The following is a 17,080-nucleotide window of genomic DNA, read 5'->3' on the forward strand; positions in this document are numbered from 1 at the left end:
AAGCTGTGAGCCTACAATGAAATTAAGGCAATATTCAGGTGGGTGCATGGAATAGGTACTAAAGAAGAGGTACATCGACCTCGACTGCTTCCTTACCCAAATTTTCTTTATGGGATGATCAAGAACCTCCTACATCTGCATGGTCATAGACGACTGATTGGTCACAGTTCCACTTCTACAGTGCCTAAGGAGGAGTTGATGTATTAAGTGTCAATACCTCATTTGATTGGGTATCCGTGAAATTAATTTCTCAAGTATCATTTACAAAGGCTTACCGAATTCATGGTCGTTGGCCTTCCACAAAATTATTCAGGTGATGATATCAAAGGTAACATACAGGACTTAATCTGTTACTGTAAGGGAACATACAATGATTGTATTTACTATGATATCAATCAGTATTTTCGGTCTATCTATATGGAGGATAAAGGGTGGTTCATACCTTTTTGTGTTCGTGTACAGACATCATAGTGAATATAGATGAAGCTCAATTTATGCGCCAGAAATTCCTGCAAGAACATGCAGAAATTCAATGTTACCTTGGTTATATTTTTATTATTTGTTAAAGAAGTGGGTACAGCGTGTTTGTAAGTAACGGATGAAACGCGATCTATTATTTACCTTTTGGAACGCCTGCCCTCACTTAGAATTGTTCGCGATAGTCGAAAAAGTCCCACCCGGTAGTTCAGGGCGCTGCATGAAAAACATAGATGAAATCACATCAGAGTCGGATGCGATGGTATGCAGCCGAGCGGACACTGATAGGGTTTTTGGGGGGATGTATAGGGAAGGTAGGATATCTTACCGGGAGTATCGGTTTCCTGGCGGCGACTGTTCAAGTCAGGGGGCCTCGTAACGCGGTTACGTCATACGGACGTTTTGAGCGTTCGAAAATCAGTCGACATAGAGAGGGGACTCTGTAGAGTTCTCTGTTAACTCGTGGACATTGTATAGGTTGGACCAATGCACCAGGGATTGGTCGACACAAAGGAGGGACTCAGTGTAGTTCTCAGTAGACCCATGGTCATTGCATTGGTAATACAGTATACCAAAGATTGGTCACGAAGGACGTGAGCAAAAGTTGAATGCTATATGGGCACCTATTAAACGGATCATCTGTTGTTTAGCACTGCTACTTGTTTGCTGATTTCTTCATATTCGTTTAGCCCCCGCTTTATAGTGTCGAATAGATATATAAACCGACACTCACGGAGGCTCAATACATAACTGAAGTCTCCTCCCCTGGGATTAGGTGTTACCTTTTCCAGGACACACCATTTGAGACTATCAGGTGTATGTTCAAATTTTGTGAAATGCTCAACAAGTGGTGCCCCCTGGGTCTTGCATTTGATACGGCTTACATGTTGCAATATGCGACACTTTACTTTTTGTATGGTTTGACCAATATATACAAACCCACATGGGCATGTGATCGCATAAATAACCCCACTTGAGTTACAGTTACTGTGTTCTTTTAACACGTGTGTATAGTTGTTGTGTTTGAAACTTTTAATATCTTGAGATAATGGGCATGCTTTTGTAACCGGGATCACAGCGACAGCCCCGCATTAGGGCGCGAATTAACCTTCTGTGACCCCCCCCTCTTATTTCCTCAGCCCGGACCTGTGACAAGATGGCCTGGCCCAGAGAGGTACAGTTGCGACGAAGAGGAAGACGGGCCCTTTAACTGGACCAAAGACCTGGACGAGGAGGTGGAGCTAGAACATCCCATAAAAGGCGTGACCGACAAGTACCAGGTGTGTTATTTCACCGGAGGAGCGGTCAGTGAGGAGCAGGGCGGAGAGGCGGGAAGCAGCGAGGAGAACTGGAGGAGCGGAGGACGAGCGAGTGAGGAGGACGAGTGGAGGAGAGAGAACGACTGGAGGAGCGTAGGACGATCGAGTGAGGAGGACGACCGGAGGGGAGAGAGCGACTGGAGGAGTGGAGGACGAGAGGCGGACCACAGCTACAAGTGGATCAGCGAGGACAACATCGCGGACGCACCAAAGATCTCGGACGGGAGAGCCGAAGCAACACTGGACACGCCCGGAGGCCAACACCACGATCCGCCCAGCCGTACGCCTGGAGGGGTACGGCTCTCTGAGGTGCGTAACCGTTTCGTAGGCTGGATAAAGAAGCGAGTTAGTCGCAACTAGTAGAGTGTTGTATGACTGGGGTAAAACACTGGGTTCCCTCACCATCACGTCCCCTCTCAGTTGTGATTACTGGTAATTACTGTTGCTGTGCATCACTGGGTGTTTCCCTCACGGGCCCCCTCCCCGGTGCTCCAATACCTGTTCCTACAATAGTACTGATTCCGGTCTCTCTTCTTTTTACCCCCGTACGGTGTCGGCGAGGGCGGACAGCACGGAGCCTCCGGAGCCCAGAAGGAGGAGGAGCCCCGTAAGAAGAAAAGAAGAGGGAGTGCTTAGAAAGACCAGACGGGAACGGAGCAGATCACCACACCGGGGAGCCCTTCGTAAAACTTGTACTGATTCCCTTTACGAAAGAATAAATCCTAACGTTACAAAAACCCGACTCTTGCCAATTCCTAGTCCCGCCGCTACAGTGGTGGAGAATGCGGGCACTGTGAACGTCTGCAACGAGACGATGGAAGGAGTCGTACAAGCCCTGGTGCAGGGCCAGGAGAGACTGGAGAGGATCGCGGAACAACAGCTCAGGGCCGCCGAAGCTGACCGAGAGTTGATTAAAACCGCCGTGGCGGCCCGAGCCCTGGACCCCCCCTTAGCTTCGGGGCCAGTTACCGTGAGCAACATACCTCACACTATCGGAGGAGTATCACTGCAGAAGTATCAGCCAGGCGAAGACCCGGATGCATTTCTAATGAATTTCGAGCGAGCTGCTCGGGCGTGTGGGTGGCCTGGAGTAAAATGGCCCTTCTTTTTGGCCCCATTACTTGTCGGTGAAGCCCAAGCCGCCTATCAGGTAGCCAACCCAAGGGGCGACACACCTTACGCGGATATTAAAAGGATCATCCTCGATGATCTGGGGCTGGACCGGGAAGCCTATAGGCTAAGATTCAGAAGAGAAAGAGGAGTAACCGGGGAGACCCCAAAAACCTTGTTTGTCCGTCTCAAGATGGCAGCAGACAAATGGCTGAGCCCTACAGAAAGCACAAAAGAAGAAATTATGGACAGGATATACCTGGAACAATTTCTCGAGGCTCTACCCTTTGCCACACAAAGATGGCTAAAACAACATCCGGACTTAACCACAGCTCAAGCTGTAGAAATGGCGAATACTTTTTCTCGGGTCCAACAGAGACCCATGTTTCCAGTAGAGACCGAGAAACAGAAAACCTCCTTCAAGACAGAGAAAAGGCCGGTACGCCTCCCAGAACCTCCTCGACCTCGAAACTGGAGGACCGAACCCCTTCCGCACAGCGGACCTCAGTGTTTCGAGTGCGGCACATGGGGTCATATTGCCAGATTCTGTCCCCGGAAAAAACCGACTGAGGAACCTTTGGAGGTGGGATACCTGCCCCGCGCCGTCCTCTATTCCGCCGAAATGGGAAACGCCTACCGAGTAAGTATGAGAATCAACGGTACCCCCATACAGGCTCTCCTAGACTCTGGCTGCCGCCAGTCAGTAATACAAGCACACCATGTACGACCCCAGCAAGTCCTACCCAACGAACAGGTGTTCATAAGATGTGTCCACGGGGACGTAAAACCCTACCCCGTGGCGGTTATCACGTTGATGTCACCCGAAGCCCCCCCTTCTCGGGTAAGAGTTGGGGTACTAGACACCCTTCCAGAAGACCTGATCATAGGAACTGACAACCCGTCCTTTCTGAAAATGTTCAAAAAGAGTATGGGAGAGGGGATCCCCGTCAGAAAGACCCCCCTATCTGGAAGTGAGGCACCTGCATTAATTTCTCCCGACCCGTGGACATTGGACCGCAGCTTCCAGTTTGCACAGGCTAATGATGCTACGTTACTTAACGCCTGGGAGAATGCGCACCAAAACGATGGCGTGGTACCAGTTCGGTATCCCCGCATGTTCATCAAGAATGGACTATTGTACCGACAAGGAAAGGAAGAAGACCCAGAACAGTTGTTGGTCCCTGTGTCCTTCAGAGAACAGGTGCTGTTTTTTTCGCATTCTCACCTGGTTGCGGGACACATAGGGGCTGAAAAAACAACTCAGAATCTCCTACAATACTTCTATTGGCCGGGTATTTATAAAGATGCCATGAACTATTGTCAAGAATGCGACATATGCCAGAAAAGAAATATGACCCGGCCACCAGCCGTACCTCTGCAGCCCCTTCCTATAATAGGAGTTCCCTTTGAAAGGATAGGGATGGACATCATCGGGCCCCTACCGAAAACCAGAAAGGGATACCAGTATGTCCTGGTAATTGTAGACTACTCTACCAGGTTCCCGGAGGCATTTCCCCTAACTTCGACGACCACTAAAAATGTCGCAGACAAAATGTTGGAACTATTTTCTAGAGTGGGTTTTCCAAAAGAAATACTGACCGACCAAGGAACTCCATTCGTCTCTCGACTCATGGGTGAGGTCTGCAAAATGCTACACATACACCAAATTCGCACGGCGGTGTACCATCCACAAACCGACGGCCTTGTGGAAAGGTATAATCGTACGATAAAAACCACATTGAGAAAAATGTTGGAAGTCAACAGCACGGAGTGGGATCAAGTACTGCCCCTTGCTTTATATGTTATCAGAGGACAGAAACAGAGTAGCCTTGGATGTTCTGCTTTTGAACTGCTCTACGGTCGCCAGCCCAGAACTCTACTGGCCATGACCAAAGAAGCCTGGGAGAGAGAAACCCCGGAGGAAACGGCCAGTACCCTGGAATACGCACACAACCTTCGCTCCAAACTAGGCAAATTACGGGACCTGGCATTCGCTAATCTAGAAAAAAGCCAGGAGAAACAGAAAAAGGTCTACGACAAAGGAAAAAAATGGCGTAAGTTGGAAAAAGGGGACTGGGCGTTGGTATTGTTACCTTCGTCCACGCAGAAATTCAAAGCCGAGTGGAGTGGGCCGTTTCTTGTCGTGGATACTATCGGGAATACCACCTACCGTTTACAGATGAACCCCAGAAAACAACAAACATATCACATCAACATGTTAAAGAAATGGCTGGGCAAGACTCCAGTAGGGGTACACATAGTGGAGAAAGACATGCCTCCTGATCCAAGCACCATACCCCAACTGGTAATCAATGAGGACCTACAACAAAAAGAAAAACAGGAGCCGTCGGAAGTCCTGAGACAACAAGAACAAGTGTTTTCCGACATTCCAGGAAAAACCACCCTCGCGGAACATTGCATTGAGACTAGTCCGGGAAAAATAGTGAAGATACGCCCCTACAGGATTCCGGAGGCCAGGAGACAAGACATCAAACGGGAGGTGGAAGAAATGCTGAAATTGGGGGTGATACGTCCCTCTCACAGTAACTGGTCTAGTCCTATCGTTTTGATACCCAAACCCGATGGATCTAGACGATTTTGTATGGACTTTCGAGCCCTTAATGAAATATCTAAATTCGATGCCTATCCCATCCCACGTATCGATGAACTGATCGAGAAACTAGGTAAAGCCAAGTTTATCAGCACCATAGACCTGACCAAGGGTTACTGGCAGGTTCCCCTATGGGAAGAAGATCGACACAAAACTGCCTTTTCCACTGCTGAGGGTCATTACGAATTCACGGTGCTTCCGTTTGGCCTACACGGAGCACCCGCCACCTTCCAGAGGCTTATGAACAATGTCTTGAAGGACATAACATCATTCACGTCCGCCTATCTGGATGACATTGTCGTATTTAGCCCCGACTGGGAGACCCATCTGGTTCACCTACAGAAGGTACTAGAAACTCTCGCCCGTGCGGGACTACGGATAAACGCAAAAAAATCCCGACTAGCCTTCCACAAAGTTAAGTATCTAGGGTATGTATTGGGATACGGCCTCATAGAGCCACAAACAGAAAAAGTGAGGGCAATAGCGGAGACTCCCTTTCCCAGTACCAAAAAAGAGTTGCGGGCCTTCTTAGGCCTCATTGGCTATTATCGGAGGTTCATACCGCAATTTGCGCAACTGGCCACCCCTCTCACGGATGCCCTGCAGTCTCACGTCAAACAGTCGATCCTGAGGAGCCCCACCCAAGACATGTTGGAGGCCTATTCATCGTTGAAAAGGACTATCATTTCGGCCCCGATTCTCACCTCGCCGGACTTCCAGAAACCCTTTTCGCTGCACACGGATGCCTCGGACTTCGGGATCGGAGCAGTGCTGTCTCAAAAGGGGGAGGACGGGATGGACCATCCTGTACTCTTCATAAGTAGAAAACTGTTCCCGAGAGAGCTCAAATACGCCACTGTGGAGAAGGAATGCCTGGCTATTCGCTGGGCTATTGAGAAACTGGCCTACTATCTGGAGGGCAGGTCCTTCACGCTGTACACTGACCATGCCCCTCTATTATGGATGGCTAGGAACAAGTCCTCTAATGCTAGAGTCATGCGCTGGTTCCTGGCGATGCAGCCCTATTCCTTCACTGTGTGTCACGAAAAAGGGGTAGACAACAAGGGGGCCGATTACCTGTCCCGGCATCCCCTTCCCGAGCGGAAGGGTCCAAGGGGGGAGGTGTGTAACCGGGATCACAGCGACAGCCCCGCATTAGGGCGCGAATTAACCTTCTGTGACCCCCCCCTCTTATTTCCTCAGCCCGGACCTGTGACAAGATGGCCTGGCCCAGAGAGGTACAGTTGCGACGAAGAGGAAGACGGGCCCTTTAACTGGACCAAAGACCTGGACGAGGAGGTGGAGCTAGAACATCCCATAAAAGGCGTGACCGACAAGTACCAGGTGTGTTATTTCACCGGAGGAGCGGTCAGTGAGGAGCAGGGCGGAGAGGCGGGAAGCAGCGAGGAGAACTGGAGGAGCGGAGGACGAGCGAGTGAGGAGGACGAGTGGAGGAGAGAGAACGACTGGAGGAGCGTAGGACGATCGAGTGAGGAGGACGACCGGAGGGGAGAGAGCGACTGGAGGAGTGGAGGACGAGAGGCGGACCACAGCTACAAGTGGATCAGCGAGGACAACATCGCAGACGCACCAAAGATCTCGGACGGGAGAGCCGAAGCAACACTGGACACGCCCGGAGGCCAACACCACGATCCGCCCAGCCGTACGCCTGGAGGGGTACGGCTCTCTGAGGTGCGTAACCGTTTCGTAGGCTGGATAAAGAAGCGAGTTAGTCGCAACTAGTAGAGTGTTGTATGACTGGGGTAAAACACTGGGTTCCCTCACCATCACGTCCCCTCTCAGTTGTGATTACTGGTAATTACTGTTGCTGTGCATCACTGGGTGTTTCCCTCACGGGCCCCCTCCCCGGTGCTCCAATACCTGTTCCTACAATAGTACTGATTCCGGTCTCTCTTCTTTTTACCCCCGTACGGTGTCGGCGAGGGCGGACAGCACGGAGCCTCCGGAGCCCAGAAGGAGGAGGAGCCCCGTAAGAAGAAAAGAAGAGGGAGTGCTTAGAAAGACCAGACGGGAACGGAGCAGATCACCACGCCGGGGAGCCCTTCGTAAAACTTGTACTGATTCCCTTTACGAAAGAATAAATCCTAACGTTACAAAAACCCGACTCTTGCCAATTCCTAGTCCCGCCGCTACAGCTTTACAATTTCCACATTTCACGTGGCCCTTTACTGGTGGAATCCCCCATAGGACAGTTTGACTTGGTGGATTTTTACTGGGCAGTAGAGCTTTCACTACATAATCTCTTATATTTTTTGCCTTCTTAAAAGCATGTAGTGGCAAAGGAGCATTGCCAATTTCATCAGCGATCATATGCCAGTGTTGGTTAATTATTTTTTTGATCTTGTTGCTCTTCGTGGAGTATGTGGTAACGCACACTATTCGATCTTCTTTTTGTTTCTGGTTATCTCTCACTTCTAAGAGGTGTTCTCTGTGGTTATACCAGGCACGTTTACGTGCCTGTTTTAAAAGCCTAATCGGGTAGCCTCTGTCTATCAACCGGGATAGGAGGCCTGCTGATTCATTGAAGAAATCCTCCTTCCTGGTGCAGTTCCTCCGCAACCTCAGGAATTGTCTTAGCCAAAGTTAAAAGTTCAATGATGAATTCTGTCGGTACCCGGTGGGGTGCCGGACGTGAGTTTAGGACTAGCTCAGTAACTGTCAGAGCTTGCTTTTGCGGAATATTTGTATATAAAGATTGAATATCCATAGTGGCAAGTAGACTTGTTCTTGGGTCATATGGACGTCCATCTAGGAGCAAGATGGTTTGCATCGTATCTTTAAGATACGTAGCTGTCTCCTCTGCTAAAGGTTTCAAGAATGTATCGATGTACTTGCACAGTGGCTCTAGGAGGGAGCCACAACCGGAAATGATTGGTCTACCTGGTGGATTCTGCATTCTTTTATGAATTTTTGGCAGAGTATAGATGGTTGGTGTTCTGGGATGTTTAATCCTTGTGTAGTGATGGAATTGATTTTCTTTTTTATTTCATTTGTCGGGTCCCCTCTTAATTTTTCATAGTTACCTTCAACTTCTAACTGGGCAAGGATTTCATTTGTGTATTGTTCATAGTTTTGTACGACAATGGCTCCGCCCTTGTCGGCTGGTTTAATTACTATATTGGCATTTTCTTTAAGCGTAGTCAATGCTTTTCGTTGAAATAAAAAAGAAAATCAATTCCATCACTACACAAGGATTAAATTTGGGCATCATCAATAAACACGAGCATGAATATCTCAATAATAAACATCCCAGAACACCAACCATCTATACTCTGCCAAAAATTCATAAAAGAATGCAGAATCCACCAGGTAGACCAATCATTTCCGGTTGTGGCTCCCTCCTAGAGCCACTGTGCAAGTACATCGATACATTCTTGAAACCTTTAGCAGAGGAGACAGCTACGTATCTTAAAGATACGATGCAAACCATCTTGCTCCTAGATGGACGTCCATATGACCCAAGAACAAGTCTACTTGCCACTATGGATATTCAATCTTTATATACAAATATTCCGCAAAAGCAAGCTCTGACAGTTATTGAGCTAGTCCTAAACTCACGTCCGGCACCCCACCGGGTACCGACAGAATTCATCATTGAACTTTTAACTTTGGCTATGACAAAAAAAATGTTCATCTTTCTGGATAAGTACTACGTTCAAACCAAGGGAGTGGCGATGGGGGCAAGCTTTGCCCCCAATCTGGCCATAATCTTCATGGATGCATTCGAACAAGCCAATGTCCTCAATGACATCAACCCGTATTTGAACCACGTAGGGTTAAGGCGTCGTTACATAGATGACGTTTTAATCGTATGGAATGGCAACACGGAGGAATTAACTTCTTTTCATGAATGGCTTAACACACGGTCCACAGACATCCAATTTACCGTAGAATTCGACAAGTCAAAAATTAATTTTCTGGATATTACTATCAATGCTGATCAGGGTGTGTTATATACTGGCCTATACCGTAAGAGTAGTGAACGGAACACCTTACTCCGGTATAGCAGCCACCATCCCCGTAACCTCAGGGATAACCTCCCTTTTGGACAATTCCTGAGGTTGCGGAGGAACTGCACCAGGAAGGAGGATTTCTTCAATGAATCAGCAGGCCTCCTATCCCGGTTGATAGACAGAGGCTACCCGATTAGGCTTTTAAAACAGGCACGTAAACGTGCCTGGTATAACCACAGAGAACACCTCTTAGAAGTGAGAGATAACCAGAAACAAAAAGAAGATCGAATAGTGTGCGTTACCACATACTCCACGAAGAGCAACAAGATCAAAAAAATAATTAACCAACACTGGCATATGATCGCTGATGAAATTGGCAATGCTCCTTTGCCACTACATGCTTTTAAGAAGGCAAAAAATATAAGAGATTATGTAGTGAAAGCTCTACTGCCCAGTAAAAATCCACCAAGTCAAACTGTCCTATGGGGGATTCCACCAGTAAAGGGCCACGTGAAATGTGGAAATTGTAAAGCATGCCCATTATCTCAAGATATTAAACGTTTCAAACATAACAACTATACACACGTGTTAAAAGAACACAGTAACTGTAACTCAAGTGGGGTTATTTATGCGATCACATGCCCATGTGGGTTTGTATATATTGGTCAAACCATACAAAAAGTAAAGTGTCGCATATTGCAACATGTAAGCCGTATCAAATGCAAGACCCAGGGGGCACCACTTGTTGAGCATTTCACAAAATTTGAACATACACCTGATAGTCTCAAATGGTGTGTCCTGGAAAAGGTAACACCTAATCCCAGGGGAGGAGACTTCAGTCATGTATTGAGCCTCCGTGAGTGTCGGTTTATATATCTATTCGACACTATAAAGCGGGGGCTAAACGAATATGAAGAAATCAGCAAACAAGTAGCAGTGCTAAACAACAGATGATCCGTTTAATAGGTGCCCATATAGCATTCAACTTTTGCTCACGTCCTTCGTGACCAATCTTTGGTATACTGTATTACCAATGCAATGACCATGGGTCTACTGAGAACTACACTGAGTCCCTCCTTTGTGTCGACCAATCCCTGGTGCATTGGTCCAACCTATACAATGTCCACGAGTTAACAGAGAACTCTACAGAGTCCCCTCTCTATGTCGACTGATTTTCGAACGCTCAAAACGTCCGTATGACGTAACCGCGTTACGAGGCCCCCTGACTTGAACAGTCTCCGCCAGGAAACCGATACTCCCGGTAAGATATCCTACCTTCCCTATACATCCCCCCAAAAACCCTATCAGTGTCCGCTAGGCTGCATACCATCGCATCCGACTCTGATGTGATTTCATCTATGTTTTTCATGCAGCGCCCTGAACTACCGGGTGGGACTTTTTCGACTATCGCGAACAATTCTAAGTGAGGGCAGGCGTTCCAAAAGTTAAATAATAGATCGCGTTTCATCCGTAACTTACAAACACGCTGTACCCACTTCTTTAACAAATAATAAAAATATAACCAAGGTAACATTGAATTTCTGCATGTTCTTGCAGGAATTTCTGGCGCATAAATTGAGCTTCATCTATATTCACTATGATGTCTGTACACGAACACAAAAAGGTATGAACCACCCTTTATCCTCCATATAGATAGACCGAAAATACTGATTGATATCATAGTAAATACAATCATTGTATGTTCCCTTACAGTAACAGATTAAGTCCTGTATGTTACCTTTGATATCATCACCTGAATAATTTTGTGGAAGGCCAACGACCATGAATTCGGTAAGCCTTTGTAAATGATACTTGAGAAATTAATTTCACGGATACCCAATCAAATGAGGTATTGACACTTAATACATCAACTCCTCCTTAGGCACTGTAGAAGTGGAACTGTGACCAATCAGTCGTCTATGACCATGCAGATGTAGGAGGTTCTTGATCATCCCATAAAGAAAATTTGGGTAAGGAAGCAGTCGAGGTCGATGTACCTCTTCTTTAGTACCTATTCCATGCACCCACCTGAATATTGCCTTAATTTCATTGTAGGCTCACAGCTTTAGTAACCACGGTACAAAGTTCTGTGTCACACACGTTCCTGAGGAAGACCCGCAGGTCGAGGTCCCCAGTCACCCCAGTACCACCAGACGGGTCGAAACGTCGACGCTTAACTCCAAAAAATAGGACCACTGCCTTGTCCAAACATTATACATGCCAGTTAAAGAATGTATAAATGCTAAAAGAGAAACAAAGCAATTAGTGGCCTTAGTACATAATTTTGCTGATTTTTGTACAGCACTGTTCTTTCAATTTTGTAAATAACCCTATGTCACTATTCTGTTGAGGCTTACACCCTTTCTTTCAAAATCACTTCTTTTTTCTTCTTTTCCGGCACTCTTATAGAAGCACGCTGCTCTCTTTGTTACCGTTCGTTTTTTGAAATTTTATTAATGTATATATGAAATCTTCTCGCTGTGTTGGAGCAATTCATTAAAACTCCTTTTTGAATAAATTAGTTTTTCCAAGGTGGATGCTTTTGAAGTGGTTTGATAAAATCTACAAGAGGTGATTAATTGTAAACACCCATTCAGTCATAAAAAATGATTAACTGTGAGTACTGATTCATTGAGCCAATAATTGATTTCGGGTTGGGCCATTGTTTTTGTTAATAATTTCGACTACCCAGGTCCAACAAACCGTTTTGGGTTACCCCATTTTCTATAATGGGCTATGGCCAGGCACCCCCTTACTGGCACTGTATGGGAAGCTCAATTTTACCCCATATCGGAAGTAGTAGCCCTTAGGCAAGTCCTTTATTGGGTTAGGCTGATAAGAAATCCTAAGGCAGTAACATACTTGAGAACCCTTGAAGAAGTCACCTCCAGGGGTGTGGGTGGGGGGAATACATGGTCGTCTGATGTACAGAATATTCTGTCTGAGCTGCAGTTGGAATCTTTGTGGCCAGATCCCAGCAGGACACAGCAAAGCGGATCAAAGATCAATACTTTGAACAGGTGCAGACAAGGAAGTGCCAGGCACTGAGGCCAGGATCTAGTACAGGGGTCTCCTGCATTTTGTGTAGTCAGAGCTACTTCTGGCCAGTGAAAATCGTCATGAGCTACTGAACCGCAAGCAACTCGCGCATTTTTCCGAGAGACCCCCCACGCCTAGTGTCATTGACTTTAAGCCTAATTTCATCAGAGCCCATACAGTGGTTTGAGCAAAATACCCAAGACAGGCCATACTTAAGAGTTCTCTAGAACACCAAAAGGAATGACTCTGGATTTGTGACTCTTCAAGACATTTCAATTAATAGGTCCAAAATTAAGGTCCAAAATTTCAGAGACACTGCTAACGAGTACAAATTACAAAACAATAAAGTAGTACTATCACAAAATTAGCTGCAATACACCATATAATTTGTCTTTTTTGCTGCATGATTTTGTCAAACTTGCTGCATAATTTGGTACCCCAGTGCCACATAATACCAGTGGCCCTGAACCATGACTTAACAGTCATGCCCCCTCAATCCCATGCCCCCCATACCCCTCTATTCCCCCTCCGCCTCATCATGAGCTTGGCCTTGACTACTGGACACAGATAACTGCAGAGTTGTAAGAGGCAGTGGTACCCAAGGGCTTGTGGAAAGTGAGCAATCAGACAGCAGCATGAAAATCCTACTGCTGATCCTGGCTGTATCTATTTTTACCTGCCTGCCAAGTAACAGTAACCTATACACATGTGCCATCGAAATGATGGCTTTACAGATGTATTGTTTTCGCCCCGTGAGGTACAGGAGGCCATCCTTAAAATAAAACCGGGTAAGGCACCTGGCCCGGACGGAATACCGGGTGATTTATTGATGTCTAACCCACTGGTTTGGGCTGATTTTATTGTAAATGTTTTGAACCTTATTCATTTAGGCCATCAAGTACCGGATTCATGGAAGGGTGCTGAAGTTGTTACCGTTTTTAAAAAGGGTGAGAGAGAGGACCCTGCCAACTACAGACCAATTAGTTTAATTGATGTTATTCAAAAAGTAGTTGGCAGGGTAATTGTAAATAGGATTGAGGGCTGGCTTATGGAAGAAAACATTTTGTCCCACTTTCAGGCTGGATTCAGAAACAATGTTGGGGCCATTGACCAAGTCTTCAGATTTTGTGCAGTTTTTTGGAAAACAGTGTCAATAGCCAGAGGGAGCCTTTACCTGGCTTTTATTGACCTCAAAACTGCTTTTGATGTAATACCCCGTGTTAAACTTTAGAATGTCCTACTGGATATGGGTTTCCCATCCTATCTGCTAAATCTTATCATTAAACTCCATGAGGGTACTTATGCGAAGATACCCTGGGGGGTGCAGGGGCAACTCACGAAGAGTATACCTGTTAACAGAGGGGTGCGGCAGGGGTGTGTGATGGCCCCTACTTTATTCTCCCTCTTTATAAATGGGGTGGTGAAACATCTGCAAGATACACCGGCCGATGCCCCCATTGTGGCTGGGGAGAAAACGCCATCCCTCCTCTTTGCCGACGACACCCTCCTCTTATCAAAAACCCCCACAGGTCTCCTAACCCTTCTTGATCAGTTTAGTGTTTTTTGTCAGGAACGGGGACTCACAATAAACACAACCAAAACTAAACTAATGGTTATGACCGCCAAGAGGAAATATAGGAATATCCACTTGACCTTGAATGGATCTCCTTTAGAGGTGGTCGATGAGTTTGACTACCTTGGTGTTAGGATTAATAATCATTTGAAATGGGAACCCCATATATGTAAAAGGATTTTAAATCTTAAAAGGGTTTCCGGCACTATTTTAAAAAACCAACGTCTCTCTGTAAGCAGGCCAGTTGCCCCTGCCTTATCAGTCTATGAGGGAAAAGCAATTGCCTCAGCTGTTTATGGCTCGGAACTGTGGGGCAATGAGAATACCAACGACCACGTCCGATCAGAGAACAAGTTTATGAGGGACTTGGTGTCGCTTCCATCCTCTACCCCACTTAAACCTTTATTCTTAGACCTGGGTAAAAAGTCTATTCGGGACATCCTCCAGCTCCGTCCCCTCTTATATTGGGTTCGTTTGAGGAGGACCCCCCAATTAGCTAACTATGCCCTTGTGTTAGATGAAATGCTAAAATTAAACACTTCAGGCAAAATCAAGTGGCTAAATGCTTTAAAAAAGCTTGTAGTAGGTGTGGGTTTAAGCGACGCTTGGGTATCCCAATTACCTCCACCAAAACAAGTGGTGAAAAAATTATATTGGGATTGGATAGAGGCCAAGGCGCTACAGAACCCAAACTGGGGACATTTGACCGAGACTTTTTTGACCCATAAATGTACCCTAAAATTGGAATTGTTTCTGGATTTTATTCAGATTCCTCGGGAAAGGACTTTATATCTTAAATTTAGACATGGAACATTGCCCCTCAAAACTTTTACATCTAGATGGAACAATAGGAGGGAAGAGGATATAATGTGTCCAGGTTGTATAAATCCCGAAGAATCATTGGGCCACTTTTTCTTTGCCTGTAAGGCATACATCTTACCTAGGAAGAAATGGTTAAAACCAGTACTAAAGAATCTTGGTGTTAGAGATTACAAATCAGCTTTGCGTATTCTTATCTCCGACACCTCTTCTATGGTTACTATTTGTGGGGTTGCAAAGTTCTTATCATGTGCCTGGATCATTAGGACTAAGATTTTAAAAAATGCTCATCAAGTCAATTTTTCCACATAACTCTTATATGTATTTTTGTAAATAATGAACTGTTTTTATAATTATGTGTGTACTATATGTTTGTACTTTTTATGATACATGTGTCGAATAAAAGTATAATGACTGACTGACTGTATTGCCTGTATTATCATTGTTGTGTCTGTGACTGCTGTTGTCTGTCTTCCCCGGCTGCCTGTCCGTGGTCCGTGCCCCTTTTTCTTCCCTCTGTTCCCCTCGCTGTCCCCATGCTCTCTCTGCCCGGTCTTTCCTTCTGTACCCCTCGCTGCCCCGTGTCTCTGCCCGGTTTTCCCTTCTGTTCCCCTCGCTGCCCCCGTGCCTCTCTGCACTTTCTGCCTTCTGTTCTTAGCTGCCCCTATATTTCTGTATTCTGTATTTTGCCTCTGTGCCATTCGTTTTTTGTGCCCGTCTGCCCTCTGTGCCACAATCTTTTCCTTGTTTTTTGTGCCTTTCTGCCCTCTGTTCCACTCGTTTTTCCTTCGTTTTTAGTGCCCTTCTGCCCTCTGTTCCACTCGTTTTTTGTGCCTTTCTGCCCTCTGCTCCACTCGTTTTTCCTTCATTTTTAGTGCCCTTCTGCCCTCTGTTCCACTCGTTTTTTGTGCCTTTCTGCCCTCTGTTCCACTCGTTTTTGCTTTTTTTTGTGCCCTTCTGCCCTCTGTTCCACTTGTTTTCCCCTTGTTTTTTGTACCCTTCTGCCCTCTGTTCCACTCGTTTTCCCCTTGTCTTTTGTGCCTTTTTGCCCTCTGTTCCACTCATTTTTTGTGCCTTTCTGCTCTCTGTTCCACTTGTTTTTCCTTCGTTGTTTGTGCCCATCTCCCCTGTGTGCCACTCGTTTTCCCCTGTTTTTTGTGCCCTTCTGCCCTCTGTTCACTCTTTTTTGGTGCCTTTCTGCCCTCTGTTCCACTCGTTTTTTGTGCCTTTCTGCCCTCTGATCCACTCATTTTTCCTTCGTTTTTGTGCCCGTCTGCCCTCTGTGCCACTCGTTTTTGCTTCGTTTTTTGTGCCCTTCTGCCCTCTGTTCCACTCATTTTTGGTGCCTTTCTGCCCTCTGTCCCACTCGTTTTTGGTGCCTTTCTGCCCTCTGTTCCACTCGTTTTTTGTGCCTTTCTGCCCTCTGTTCACCTCGTTTTTCCTTCCTAACCGGCGCTCTCTGACGCCTTGTCAGCCATCCCTCCCACGGGATCCCTAATTCCACTATTGAGCTTACCTGCGGTGGAAGTCACGTCTCTCACTGCTCCGCGCTGGCACCCGACGATTATGTCACAAGAATCAGACTCAAACAAGAGGAGTCTGCAACTCCAGGAGAGAAGCATCATCCTCTTCAATCCGAGCGGCTGGTTTGGGTGAGGGCGGGCAAATGGAGCCAGAAAGCCTAATAGCCCAAAATACCACCAAATATTACTGAAGGGCTACACAAGCTACTCCCGGGGTCTCCGCGAGCTACTGGTGGCTCGCGATCGACCGGTTGGAGACCCCGGATCTAGTATGTGTAATTATTTCAGCAACATCTATGGTCTGCCCTGTACCGGGTACTTGGATGTATATATCCCGAACTTAAGCTAACACTGTATGTAAAGTACATTCTGGGTAGTTTGCCAACTAGGGATTACTTAATTCGTATCCACAGGATCGCTGCTGGTTCTGACCATTGTGACTGTAGGTTGGGAGGGTTAGACATCTTAACCCATGTTCTTTTGCTCTGTAATAAATACATGGCATGGCGGAAATGGTTCCTTCCTCTTTTCAAAATTCATGGGGCTAGATGCGTCAAATTGGCATTGGCGCCCAGTATCAGGCCGGATGACATGTAAGTTTTTAATTCCATGGTGAAAATTCTATGGGTTGCATG

The 17,080-nt window shown here is 46.5% G+C and overlaps 2 protein-coding genes across 2 annotated transcripts in view; both read left to right on the plus strand.

Annotated features, from left to right (window-relative positions):
- Positions 1-17,080, plus strand: part of STK24 (serine/threonine kinase 24) — a 745,744-nt gene that overhangs the window by 376,762 nt on the left and 351,902 nt on the right. The gene's annotated exons all lie outside the window — the stretch shown is intronic.
- On the plus strand, positions 1,021-7,260 carry LOC147672959 (uncharacterized). Its single transcript, XM_086947852.1, has 3 exons — positions 1,021-1,035; positions 1,617-2,105; positions 6,721-7,260. Exons 1-3 carry the CDS (start codon positions 1,021-1,023, stop codon positions 7,258-7,260), a joined length of 1,044 nt encoding a protein of 347 aa, XP_086803978.1.

This window comes from Lissotriton vulgaris (genome assembly GCF_964263255.1).
Source record: "Lissotriton vulgaris chromosome 8 unlocalized genomic scaffold, aLisVul1.2 SUPER_8_unloc_1, whole genome shotgun sequence".
Classification (NCBI taxonomy): Eukaryota; Metazoa; Chordata; class Amphibia; order Caudata; family Salamandridae; genus Lissotriton; species Lissotriton vulgaris.